This window comes from Oryzias latipes, chromosome 11, assembly GCF_002234675.1.
Source record: "Oryzias latipes chromosome 11, ASM223467v1".
NCBI lineage: Eukaryota > Metazoa > Chordata > Actinopteri > Beloniformes > Adrianichthyidae > Oryzias > Oryzias latipes.
Window position 1 is genome coordinate 19,372,574 of NC_019869.2, and position 13,807 is coordinate 19,386,380.

The following is a 13,807-nucleotide window of genomic DNA, read 5'->3' on the forward strand; positions in this document are numbered from 1 at the left end:
CATTTTATCTGTAAAAACACCAACACCGCACACCTTTGCCATGAGAATGACAAATACAAACGCAAGAAGAGGAAGTTAAGCTCACTCACAACTTGCACAAAAGAGTCTCACAAATATACAATTCACCTTGTAAAATGACAAACTCAGCTGTAAGAATGACAAAACACGCATCTTCGGAACACCAAACTGAACAATCTACAGTGGGAACTTATCCGGAGCACATTTTACCTGGAAAAAACACCACACACGTGCATTTCACTTTCAAAAAAAGGTCACAAAATTCACAATTTACACACAAGAAAGCCAATTAAAAACATGTAATCAACTTGGAAAAAACACAACAAATGCACTATTGCTAAGGAATAATGCCACAAATGCAAACCTTTTGAGGAAATATCCTTTAAAGTGGAAAGACAGAAGTTTTTTCTTTTTAAACTAAAATCCAAAGTTTGGTCCACAAATAAAACAAAAACTAGAACATCTGAGAATGCAAAATGATCAGATGTTAAATTAAAAAATACAAATATATCCGATAAATAAAATTAGAAATTAAAGACAAACAGGAAGATGAGCAATTTTGAAAAAAATTATTTTTTGGTACTTCCTGTTATAGTTTTAGATTTAAAAAAAATAACCCCTTCCACACCAGAACTGTTACTGAAGATTGAATAAAATATTTTAAATGATCTTTTTCTGTGCAGCCCGTTGCTGTTGGTAGTCACTACTGATAAAGAATGAAGACAATGATAGTAAAAAAAATCATTTTAATAGTCATTTTCATATTTTAAGCCACACATGTAAAAACAAGCTGAATAGTTAAAGTTGTACATTTTTAAAAAAGACATAAAAAGTGCAATATATATAGATGATGTGTTTTTCTGTTACAGCAGTAGGTTTTTATTTATTTATTTGTAAAACTGTTTTAAATTCATTTGATTTGAAATATGTTTCCTAGATAGAGAATAAAAACTTTCACAGCAGAAGCAAAACTTTAGGCCGTCAGTAGAGGGTGCTGTTTTCTCTTTTTGTCACATTAAACACTGAAAACCTGAACTGGTTAAAGTATCCGTGCATGTTCCATATAGTGTGCGTGCAGCTCCGAGAGCTCTGCGAATGCCGCCGTGCAGATTGCACAGCTGTGCATATCGTCCATTTGTGGCGAGACTAAAAGGGGCGGAGCTTTACTCTCACAACAGCTGTCTGACTCGCTGAAGTCTCTCTCGGGGATCAGGGACTGAATCAGGAGGTCCAGCTGGTCCATTTCTGAAACCTCTGTGGCCTGGGGTCTGCTCGAGCTAGCTGGTTTTTCTAGGGAAGATCCAGGTTCCGCTGAGGTTCCAACCTCATCTTCTGAGTCTGAAATCAGAAGGGCAGGCTCCGAGGGCGGCGCTGGGACGACGTACAGCCGGTCAGGATGAGGATACCTGAACAGGTGTTTCCGGGTGCTCACTGGTAGAGGGCGTGGTTCCTGCGGAGACTCGAGGGCGCCCCTCTGAGGGTCCTCCAGAGTTCTGCGGGTGAGGTAGGAGGCGGGGCTTTCAGAAGGTCTCTCAGACCTCTTTGCTGCTGTGAAGTGACACACCTGATGAGCCTGTAGGAGCTCAGCGCTGGAGAAAGTGGCGTTGCATTTCCTGCAGGGGTATGGGAAGCACAGCGGCTCTAGTAGGGGCGTGGGCTCGGGAACGCGGAGCCGTGCCTCGTGGACGTTCAGGTGGGCGGTCAGATCAGCGGAGGAGGAGAATGGCAGCTGACAGCGCGTGCACACGTAGGGTCTGACCCCTCTGTGCAGCAGCTCGTGCTTCTTCAGGTTCAACAGGCTGGAGAACGGTTTTCCACATCTGCTGCACGTCCTGCGGCGGCGCCGTCCGCGGCACTCTGAGACGTGGGAGCTCAGCTGGTGCTCTTCTGCAAACGTGGCGGGACACGCCGCACAGCCATGTGGCGTCTGAGCAGCGTGCTCCTGTAAGTGAAGCAGGTACGAACCCAAGAAGTGGAAGTCCAGCTGGCAGTTGCTGCAGCGGAAGGCTTTTCCTGGTTTCTGATGGAGACCCCGATAGACTCGGAGTCTGCTCCAGCGGGGGAAGCACCTCCCCCAGCGAGCACACATGAAGCGCCTCAGAAGGATCGCTTGGGGGCGGAAAAACAGCTGTCGAGCTCCCTGGTTGGACTTAGGGTTCACTGATGGATGACTGACATCCACCTGCTCGACTGAGGCAGAGCTGCAGGGGGAGGGAGAAGATAGTTGAACATCAACTCCTTCATCAGGTCCTCCTCCAAGAGAAAACTCCCATCCTTCTCGTGTTTGCTCCTCCTCTGGATGCTGGCATTCTCCTCGAACGGGTTCCGCTTCCTTCCAGGAGCCGCTCAGCATTCGCCTGCAGGTCTCTGCCTCGCCGCTGAGCTCACAGCAGGCGGAGCAGTGCTTCGGGGGCTCCTCGTCCTGGGGGTCCTGCTGCGAGCAGACATCGCAGCGCCGACACCAGCCAGTAGAGTGCGTACGCATGTGAAGGACAAAGTGGCACCAGTGGGGATGAACCTGCCTGCAGGTGGGACAGGAGAAGAGCACGGAGGCAACAGATCCAGCTTTGGGTTCACTGAGTGGTTTTTCAGACTTCAGAGTGTCTAGGGCCCCTGACTGGGTTTCTGGGGGCCCTAATTGGCTTTCTGGCGGTCCTGACTGAGTTACTGGGGCCCCTGACTGGGTTTCTGGGGGCCCTAATTGGCTTTCTGGCGGTCCTGACTGAGTTACTGGGGGCCCTGACTGGGTTTCTGGGGGTCCTGATTGGGCTTCTGGGAGTAGGCGCAGATCCAGGTCCTGAAAAGATTCGGTGGAGGAAGCGGTTCTTGTGTGAACCTTTCTGTGGAGGCTGAGTCCTGCAGGACTCCTGAAGGTTTTCTTGCAGGTGGGGCAGCTGTGCCTCCTCCTCCCGCGGGTGGGGAGATGCCCTGCAAAGGCGGTGATGTCACCGTGAAGCTGCCCCCCCTCCCTTGGTTGTGCAGTGCAGCTCTCAGCGTGGCTCAGGTGAAGGAGCAGCTGGGTTTTGCTGTTGAAGGCTGCGGCGCAGCATGGACAGCTCAGCTGGGGGGGTTTCAAATACCTCTTTTTGCGTGGGGGGCGGGTCAATGGTTTGCCCTCAGCGTGAATCGATCTGTGGAGCGTGAGCACGGACAGGTGGCGAAAGGAGCGACCACACACAGAGCAAAGGTGGCTCTGCACCTCGGAGTTCATTGTTTGATGAAGAAGTTCGTGGTTATTTGGTGGAGCGTTGACGTTGGGGGCCCCACCCTCCCCAAGACCACTCAGCCGGTCGGTTTTCTTCCCCGACTCACTGAGATCAATTGGGAGCAAGTTCCTGAAAGTGTGAGGCTGCTTCACCTTCCCGACAGTCCTGATGATTCCACTCGTCCGTCTCCTCCGGGGTTTCCTCCTGGGGGGCGCCCACTCCTCAGTGTGACATAAAAGCTGTGATGTCACACTGTCATCATATTCTTGCTTGATGGCTTTGAATTCGAAGATTTGAGTGTTTTCTGGAGTCTGACCAGATAATTTATCCATCTTTGACTTCTGTTCTCGTTTTTTCGCATTTTCTGGAGGTTTCGGGTTCAGATTTGAGTCCTCGAACTCCAAAGATGGTCTGGTTCGTGGAATATGAGATGTTGCTTCAGGCTGGTCTTTAGGTCTTCTTCCCCTCTTCTTCTTCGTTTTCACCACTGAATCTGCAGGTAAACTCGGGTTTAAAGATGAAGAGCAGAGAACAAGAGGAACATCTGCAACAGCTGCATCTAGCGGTACTTTCCATGTTTTCTCTTTGAGAGTTTCTGACATCTCTCCAGGTGGAATAGAAGGTCCCGGAAGGCTTAAAGTAATGTCTGCTGCAGAGTTTTTCCGTTTTCTCCACCTCTTCTTCATCGTGGATGCTGGATGTTCACAGTTCTCTGTCTTGGAGTTTAGGTCATTCAGAGTCTTCAGATGTTCTTCCCGAGTTTCCTCGGAGCGTTTCTCAGGAAGTTCTAGTTTTATCTTCTTCTTCCTTCCTCTTGGCTTTCTTTCTCCCTGAACTGCTGGTTTAGGCTGCCCCCCCTCAGCTGTATCAGCAGCAGCCGTCTTGTTGGTCGGCGGCTCTGAACTTTGCAGCTTGTCCTCTGTCCATTCCTCCTTTCTCTTCCTTCCTCTCCTTTTCTTGATCGTCTCGATCGGCTGCTCCCCTTCCTCCTCCTTCAGGCTGACAGATCCAAACCAAACTTCGTGTTGCTTCTTCTCTGGAAAACTTTCCAGGGCGCTGAATTCCGGCTCCGCTCTGCGTTTGCGACTCTTTGACTTTCCCATTTTGGCGGCGGTCCGTTGGACGCGGGTCTGCTCTGAACCTTCAGCAGGTGAACGCTCCCTCAGAAGACCTTCAGGTGGGGGAACCGCTTTATCAGCTATGCGTCTTCGGGGTTTTGGACGGTTGGACTTTACTGTAGTCCGACCCGGCAGAACAGCGCCTCCTGGTGGGAGCTCCTGCAGGTTTTGTCTCTGAGAGACTTCAGCATCAGCTTTGGTCTGAGCAAGCTTTGTCACTGTGCTGTTCCTCCTCTTCTTCCTCTTCTTTCCATGATGACCTTCAGCTCCGTCCACATTGTCCAGCTGCTTCTTGTTTCTCACCTTAGTGAGCGTCAGGATGGTCACTGTTCCTCTCAGACCTTCATCCTGCTCAGCTGATGCCACCTCCTCTTCACTCTGGAGCCTGACTGCTGTCTGAGCTCCATGATGTCTCTTCTGCTTCTCTGCAGATGTTTCCTCTGGAGGCTTTGGCTCAGCTCTCTTGTTCTTGCTGGTTCTGGAAGCTTTCTTCGTCCCATTCCTTGGTCGGTGAGCTTCCAGGACTCTGAATGTTCCTGGATTCTGTTCTTCATTGGTCTGAGTCATTAAACCTTCTCTGTTGGACCGGGAGCTGGTCAACCAGCTTTCCTTGTCCTCCTTTGTCCTGGAAGCTCCACTGGCCTGCTGGGATAAGTTCAAGTCCTCTTTTTGAGTTTCAAGATGCTCCTTGTGTAGTTCTTGTTGATTTAAAGCAGCCGTTGTTTCTACTAAACCATCTTCACCTGTGGCTACAGGAGCGTCTTGATTCAGGACGGGAGGCCCCGCCTCTCCGTCCCACCCTCTAGCGATGACCAGCAGTTTGGCCATCTTCATGAGCGTTTTCTTCTTGAACCGTCGGCCCGGTCTGTGCTTCTGCTGCTGCAGCAACTCATTCAGAACCAACTGAAGGGCCTTCTGCTCCTTCTTCTCTGAGTTCCTGGTGTCGTCTTCATTGGACGCTCTCTCTGTGGGGGTCTGCTCCTGAGGAGGGTGGGGGGCTTCCCCCTCTGGCTGTGTGAGGTTTGGATCCATGCCAGGTTCATAGTGATGATCCAGAACTTCAGGAGCTTCATCAGGACCTTCAGAGTCTCCCTGCATACTGCCAGCAGCTTTATCTCCAACAGAAGTCATGCCTTCAAGGGCGGTGGGGGCTTCTCCGCTCAGACATGAAGCAGCAGAGGTCTGCAGCTCGCCGCCAGTCTGCAAACGGAAACAAAAGGGTTAAAAATGCTGGTAAACAAAAGAACGTGTTTGTCTTTTATTCTAACTTCTGAGTTTAATCATAGAATCCATGTTTGGTCATTGAGGGGCACTTATGTTGGACCCAGGTGTTTTATGGAGGAAACATCTGGCTAACGCTCTTAATCTGAAAGGACTTCCTTTAGTTTACTTAGCGTAAGCTGCTAATTCTGACATTTTCTATGTGTTAAGAAACAACATCTGTTTATAAATGTATCAAAGTTTTTAGAAAGATTTCTACTGTTTATGATGCACAAAATTAGGAAAACACCAAAGTTTTGTCAATGAGTGCATTATAATGGTTACAATTCAAGAGCTTTAAAATACAACAGTTACAATGTTTGTTTATATTTTTTGAAGTAAACAAGATAGAATGACTTCAATAAGAATGTTTAAATGCACAAAGCCTTATTTATTTCTACAATGCTAATTTTATTCCATTTAGATGCATTTTCCTAAACAAATCCTTATATTTGAGTAAAATGCTACTTTTTATTCAGTGTTTAGCATTTGTATTAAAGAAATGTGACTGTATTTGTTCTTATTTAAAGTGTCTACGGCGTCATGACCGAAAGATGCTGTCAATCGTTTGCAGCTAGCTTAGCTAACTCAATACATTTTTTAGTTTCCAGTTTATAACAGGTTTCAAAAACAAACTAAATTCGTTACATTCCACATTCATGTTGTTTGAAGCTATCCAACAGTTTCCTGATGAAGATCACTCACCTCCTCTTCTTCAATCTTCATATTAGACCTGGAGGCGACCTGCAGATCCGGAATCGAGTGGCCCCCGCTTCCAGTTTCTGATTTCTCGTCTTCGGCGGATTTTTGCTGCTCGGCTGAACTCGGATCCAACACGCCACTATGGTCAGGTGCCTCTATGATGTCATCAGGTAACAGGTTTCCTCCTGAAACAACAAAAATGACACAAATTAAGACGATAAAGCAAGTTTAGGAGAATTAAACCTCAGTTGTAAAAAGCTTCTGTTTTTCATTTTATTGGTGTCGCTTTAGAATTAAAAAATACAACATAATAGATCAAATGTTGGCAAATAGCCTGTTTTTTTGTTTTAAAATGATCGGATGTCCTTCAGCGATGAATCGGAAATGATATTCTCCTTCCTGGAAGATCCAAGTGAAGGGGCCCCTCTGCTTTCATCTTCCTCCATAGTTTGAACCAAAGCAGTCATCAGAGGTGACGTTAGTTAACTTAGCCGTCACAAACACAGGAAACCTGGTTTCTGTAACCCGAGTTTAAACCTGATGTCTCTTGAAAAGTGGGGATCGGCCTGCCAGACAGATTCTTTTTTTTGCAAGTCTGCAGCTGAGGAGCAGCTACAGGAGCCAAAATGAATAAAAACGTCTTATTTTAGGGAGGACCATCTTCACCTGTGGCTACAGGAGCGTCTTGATTCAGGACGGGAGGCCCCGCCTCTCCGTCCCACCCTCTAGCGATGACCAGCAGTTTGGCCATCTTCATGAGCGTTTTCTTCTTGAACCGTCGGCCCGGTCTGTGCTTCTGCTGCTGCAGCAACTCATTCAGAACCAACTGAAGGGCCTTCTGCTCCTTCTTCTCTGAGTTCCTGGTGTCGTCTTCATTGGACGCTCTCTCTGTGGGGGTCTGCTCCTGAGGAGGGTGGGGGGCTTCCCCCTCTGGCTGTGTGAGGTTTGGATCCATGCCAGGTTCATAGTGATGATCCAGAACTTCAGGAGCTTCTTCAGGACCATCAGAGTCTCCCTGCATACTGCCAGCAGCTTTATCTCCAACAGAAGTCATGCCTTCAAGGGCGGTGGGGGCTTCTCCGCTCAGACATGAAGCAGCAGACGTCTGCAGCTCGCCGCCAGTCTGCAAACGGAAACAAAAGGGTTAAAAATGCTGGTAAAGAAAAGAACGTGTTTGTCTTTTATTCTAACTTCTGAGTTTAATCATAGAATCCATGTTTGGTCATTGAGGGGCACTTATGTTGGACCCAGGTGTTTTATGGAGGAAACTTCTGGCTAACGCTCTTAATCTGAAAGGACTTCCTTTAGTTTACTTAGCGTAAGCTGCTAATTCTGACATTTTCTATTACACGTCCTCCTTTTCCATTTACTAGCTAAAATATTTCACGTTTGTCTAACGTCAATGTAGTGTTCAGGTTTGACATAAAGCTGCTGTGTTAAGAACATCTGTTTATATGTTTATAAATGTATCAACGTTTTTAGAAAGATTTTTACTGTTTATGATGCACAAAATTAGGAAAACACCAAATAGTTTTGGGAGTAATCTCAGGTGATATTTGATCTAGTTTTGAATGTTTTATCAATGGGTGAATAAAATAAACGTAAAAATCCAACCGCTCTTTAATAGTTTCGCTTCTATTTGACGTCACTTCAATTCACCAAAAGTTAACATGCAGGAAAAATTTCCAATTTTGATCATGTTAATAAGTTACCAATAAGATTTTTCCCCCCCTTATTCTGATCGAAATGCGAGGTGATGAATCATGGATGATACCTCACAGCCAATTAATTACTGATGAACTTTTGGGGCATTTTTTTGTCGGACCTGGCGGTTTTTAGAGGACTTTTGGGCTGGAAAACCAGGGTCATCTGGAAACACTTGAAGTAGCAAAGGGTTAAAACCATATCGGATGGAAATCAGATTTGGAAGCACATAAAAAAAAAGTAGTTTTGTCAATAAGTACATTATAATGGTTACAATTCAAGAGCTTTAAAATACAACAGTTGTAAGGATTCAATAGTTTGGTTTTCTTTGTCCGTCACTCCACTTTAAGGTTCATGATCCACAGCTGTCTTCAGTTCAGTTAATTACCCTCAGCCTATTTAAGAGTCTTGGTTTCTGTTCATCCTTGTCGGGTCACCTGGGGGGTATTCCAGAAAGCAGGTTATGCTAGCTCCCACGGTAAGTTTGAGGCTAAGGAAGTTGATAACCTCAGCTTTCGGTTCCAGAAATGGAGGTATGTTTCAGGGTAGGTCAAGTTGCCATGGCAACTCGTGCTCTGAACATAACCTGGTCGGGAGCAGGTTTAGTTGAAGGTGAGTTTGTTTTCCGAGAGGTGAAGCAGCATGGCGTGTCCATTTGAAGATGATTCAGTGGATGAAGAAGCTCAGATAATACTTTTTCCACCATGAGAGGGTGATAAGACCACATATGGATGTTGGAAAGATAAACTTTATACTTTGATCTAACTTAATTATTTGTTTCAGTTAAAATAATTAACAATCTTTTTTTTGTTAAATCATTTTAAGAATAAAACGTAATTTTCAGACATTTATTTTTACTTTCATTCAAATTAATTCAATTAAGTAGGTGTAACTTTGGTGCTGCTGTTAGATCGGCACCGCAAAGGATTGTGGGATTTCATTCCCTTTGCATGTCTGGACAGATTTGGGTTTAACTGTGGCTTTTTGACCAAATGTGTTTAGTTGTTTAGCTGTTTTACTGTGTTTTGCCGAGTTATTTTGTCCTACTTTGCTCAAGTCTCTGCACCATGAGGGAGAGGAAGGGGGAGGATGATGAGTTTATATGGCAGCCCTTCATCAAGAAGTATGTTGACAATGTCGGAAAATTCCTAAATGAATGGACGCATGCACGAATGTGCACGCAGCACATGCTTTTTTAAATTTTTATAAAAATGAGGATCTGCCGGCTCAAACTTAGACATATGAGAGTTCAAGAATTTTAATTCATTACGATGGAAAAAAGATTACTTGAATTGGAGTAATATGAAAATTAGTTAAATAAATATGTAAATTTCAGTTGTATTAACAATTATTGAGTTTTATAGACGTAAAAAATTAGGTTGAATAAATTTAACTCAATTACTTGTTACCAATAGAAGTAATTCATTTAAGTTGGCAAAATTGGATAAGTTTTTTATATATATATATATATATATATATATATATATATATATATATATATATAACATGAATGTGGAATGTAACGAATTTAGTTTGTTTTTGAAACCTGTGTTATAACTAAAACAGAATTGAGCCTGTCAAGTACATAAAGACATTCTCAATGGATCGCCGATTTCTATATATATATATATATATATGCATATGCATGCGTCACAAGGAAAGTGGAAATAAGATCAGAAACTCGTGCGTTTACTTTGTCTGCTCTTCTACTACAAGCAGAAACTCTCTTTTGATGATGCAGCCGTGTTACTTTTTTGACGGACGCATAATCTTCATACGTCGTCATTAAGATCTCAGACTCCGTCCCACTGAAGTACAGCGCTTTCTTTTTTTCTCCACGTGTTTCCATGGTGACTCCAGAAATCGGCGATCCATTGAGAATGTCTTTATGTACTTGACAGGCTCAATTCTGTTTTAGTTATAACACAGGTTTCAAAAACAAACTAAATTCGTTACATTCCACATTCATGTTGTTTGAAGCTATCCAACAGTTTCCTGATGATCACTCACCTCCTCTTCTTCAATCTTCATATTAGACCTGGAGGCGACCTGCAGATCTGGAATCGAGTGGCCCCCGCTTCCAGTTTCTGATTTCTCATCTTCGGCGGATTTTTGCTGCTCGGCTAAACTCGGATCCAACACGCCACTATGGTCAGGTGCCTCTATGATGTCATCAGGTAACAGGTTTCCTCCTGAAACGACAAAAATGACACAAATTAAGACGATAAAGCAAGTTTAGGAGAATTAAACCTCAGTTGTAAAAAGCTTGTTTTTCATTTTATTGGTGTCGCTTTAGAATTAAAAAATACAACATAATAGATCAAATGTTGGCAAATAGCCTGTTTTTTTGTTTTAAAATGATCAGATGTCCTTCAGCGATGAATCTGAAAGGATATTTTCCTTCCTGGAAGATCCAAGTGAAGGGGCCCCTCTGCTTTCATCTTCCTCCATAGTTTGAACCAAAGCAGTCATCAGAGGTGACGTTAGTTAACTTAGCCGTCACAAACACAGGAAACCTGGTTTCTGTAACCCGAGTTTAAACCTGATGTCTCTTGAAAAGTGGGGATCGGCCTGCCAGACAGATTCTTTTTTTTGCAAGTCTGCAGCTGAGGAGCAGCTACAGGAGCCAAAATGAATAAAAACGTCTTATTTTAGGGAGGACCATCTTCACCTGTGGCTACAGGAGCGTCTTGATTCAGGACGGGAGGCCCCGCCTCTCCGTCCCACCCTCTAGCGATGACCAGCAGTTTGGCCATCTTCATGAGCGTTTTCTTCTTGAACCGTCGGCCCGGTCTGTGCTTCTGCTGCTGCAGCAACTCATTCAGAACCAACTGAAGGGCCTTCTGCTCCTTCTTCTCTGAGTTCCTGGTGTCGTCCTCATTGGACGCTCTCTCTGTGGGGGTCTGCTCCTGAGGAGGGTGGGGGGCTTCCCCCTCTGGCTGTGTGAGGTTTGGATCCATGCCAGGTTCATAGTGATGATCCAGAACTTCAGGAGCTTCTTCAGGACCATCAGAGTCTCCCTGCATACTGCCAGCAGCTTTATCTCCAACAGAAGTCATGCCTTCAAGGGCGGTGGGGGCTTCTCCGCTCGGACATGAAGCAGCAGAGGTCTGCAGCTCGCCGCCAGTCTGCAAACGGAAACAAAAGGGTTAAAAATGCTGGTAAACAAAAGAACGTGTTTGTCTTTTATTCTAACTTCTGAGTTTAATGTCACACAGAGAGGTCCCCCAGTCAACGAGAGCACTAACCACTGCGCCACTGTGCAGCCCGCCTCTAAAGAACTAAAAAGTCAACAGACATGAAGTTTGGAATCCTGGAAAAAATAAAAACAAGCATCAGAAACAAACTACGTGTTCTCTGTGGAAACTGGAAGGTTTGATTGCACATGATGGAGGAGAATCCTGATTAGTCCTCCGCTGAGCAGAGATCTGGACCAAACATGTTTCCTTCCCGTCTTTGGACCTGACTGACATTTATAGCTGTGTATTTTGCGTATTTCTTTATTCAAGAAAGCTCTCAGTTGTGACGCAACAACTAAAATGGGTGGGCCAAAGTCTCTGCTCCATTCTGATACATTCACTTCCAGACAAACAAATCCATGTTCCTCTTTGTTTTCCTCGTCTGAGCCGGCCTCCGGCTCAAAACTGTATGTCCAGATAGCTCATTTTTGTTGCAGCGCTAATGTTAAGTTGGAGGAGTAAGCTAGCAGGAGGGCGTGTAAACAGATGGATGTCGGGGAGTTGAGGCAGACCTACTCTGCGTCAACAATCAACTTAGAGGCAAATTTCTGCTGAACTACTGCCACTATGTCCTAGAAAAAGGCAGGTTTTCGTTTTTGGCTACAATCGATATAGACATAATTGAAAGACCACTGGGAAGATTTGACAATAGATCAGATGATGATCGAAGTCGAGCTTCAACCTCATGGATGGATGGGCGTGATCTGGACTTCCACTGACCCGGTTCCCAATGTTCAGAGTGGGTCAGCTTCATGGAAGGCAGAGCATTATCTTCTCTAATGGATCTACTCCAGAATCTAAACCCAAACCGTTCTGAGATGTTCCAGAGAGGACTCTCTGGGCGGGTCCAGATCTACCATGAAGCCAGCCTGGACATGTACCCAGCAGGGGTCCTCTATGTCAAATGGCCAACAGGACGCTTGCTAAAACATTTTAGAAGATGCTCATTATATTGTAGTAGACTGACTTGATTCACTGAATGTTTGTGCGCGTTAAAACACGTAAACGTGGTAGTAGTACGCGCACAAAAAGTTGCAACTAAGCGTTTTTCTTCTTAGTTTTTAAGTCATTTCGTCAGTTACGTCTAGATGTTATGATTTTTTGTTTTGTTCAAATGATTTTAAATAACGGGAATATAAAGGGGCTGAACTGCAGCTCCCAGGAGCCTCTGAGCTTCTTCATCCCGCTTTGTGTTCTGGGACCTGAGAGGAAAAGTTCGGCAGATGCCGACCGATGTGCACCGCGTGCAGAGAGCCGCGCGCTCCCAATCCAGTTACTCACGTAAACAAACTGCGTCTGCTGCACGGCGGTGACGTCAGAGTGTCGCGCAGCGCGGAGGAGTTAGCTTCGGTACAACCGGAGGAACTGAGCCGGGCCGGCAGCGCGCGCCTAGGTCCCCGCGCGCCCTCCGGGCTACCCAAACGGTAACGGCTACCAAATCTGTCCACGCATGCGCAAACGTGACGTCACTTCCGTCCAGCGATTTACGACGTCTTCGGATGTTGACAATACAAAAACTTCTTAAAATGTTTATAATGTTCAATGATCCCCAAAAAGTGTTTAGGGTCAGGACTGCACAATCTTGCAAATGACTATAAGTGGACTGCACATAAAAAAAACAAATTTGTATGAACACGGAGTATTTCACTATTTAAATTTAACTTTTGACATATTGATGATCCCTATTTCACAGATATGGTTTTATTTGTAATACATTTTGACAAAATATGATATATATGGGGGGGGGGGGGGGGGGGGGCTGTGTAAATTGGGTAAAATTGTTACGTTATTTTCACAAGGTGAAATCTTTCATTTGGCGCCTCATAAAAGTAGACATGTGGCTACTTTTAGCTAAAATCTTCAACTTCAACTCCAGTCCATAACTTTCAACCCGTAACCCAAAAACTGTTACAGGACTGAAGTTTGGACTTGGAATGTAAAAAAAAAATAGAATAAAATATAAAATACTTACATAAGGGACAGGTGATTTCCAAAGAACTGGAAGAATGTGTTTCAATTACTTTCAGAATAATCATTAATCATGCAGAAATCAGGTGAAGGTGAAGGTGAAATGGGAATAGAGCGCATCGCTCCATGTGTCCCCCCCCATGACATCCCGCACTGACTGGGTGTTTAGGAGGAACCCGCTGCTGCTGGGACGGTTTTTGGCCTTCATTTGGGAGTGTTTAATAGTTGTTTTTCACGGGTCCCTCTCATCCACTCCGCTGGTCCGACGGGTCAGCCGCTGACAGCGGCGTCTCCTTTCCCACCTCTCTTGCGGCCGACCACGTGACTGCGCAGGTGCTCCTAGGACCTGGAGGCCTGTTTGGACCCGTGACCACCTACCCCCTATGGAGAGAAATTAGACTCAGTCGGATTTGTGCGTGCGTAATTCTTGATTTGTGCGTAAATTAGGATTTGTGTATGCATATTCTTGCTTTTTTCTCTCCATATACCCCCCCCGGCCACCTGCAGTAGTGGCTCTGGTACACAAGTGGGAATTCACTTGTTTGTTGTTTAATTCCCTTTGCTTTAATTTTCACAATGTCTACCTGCATGT

The 13,807-nt window shown here is 45.2% G+C and overlaps 1 protein-coding gene and 1 long non-coding RNA gene across 4 annotated transcripts; one reads left to right on the forward strand and one right to left on the reverse strand.

Annotated features, from left to right (window-relative positions):
• Positions 1-747: 747 nt before the first annotated feature.
• On the reverse strand, positions 748-12,708 carry LOC105355114. Of its 3 annotated transcripts, XM_023959998.1 has the most exons (5): positions 10,680-11,097; positions 10,019-10,200; positions 6,971-7,427; positions 6,308-6,489; positions 748-5,542 (listed from the first exon to the last, which is right to left on the reverse strand). In XM_023959998.1, exons 1-5 carry the CDS (start codon positions 11,065-11,067, stop codon positions 1,058-1,060), a joined length of 5,694 nt encoding a protein of 1,897 aa, XP_023815766.1. In that variant the 5' UTR covers positions 11,068-11,097; the 3' UTR covers positions 748-1,057. The 3 variants fall into 3 exon arrangements, with proteins under 3 accessions (XP_023815766.1, XP_023815767.1, XP_023815768.1); XM_023959999.1 differs by lacking the exons at positions 10,019-10,200; positions 10,680-11,097 and adding an exon at positions 12,529-12,708; XM_023960000.1 differs by lacking the exon at positions 6,308-6,489 and having other exon boundaries at positions 748-5,085.
• Positions 10,045-11,354, forward strand: LOC111948202. The gene is made up of 2 exons (XR_002874161.1): positions 10,045-10,185; positions 10,664-11,354. It is a non-coding gene; the product is annotated as an uncharacterized LOC111948202 (long non-coding RNA).
• Positions 12,709-13,807: the final 1,099 nt, after the last annotated feature.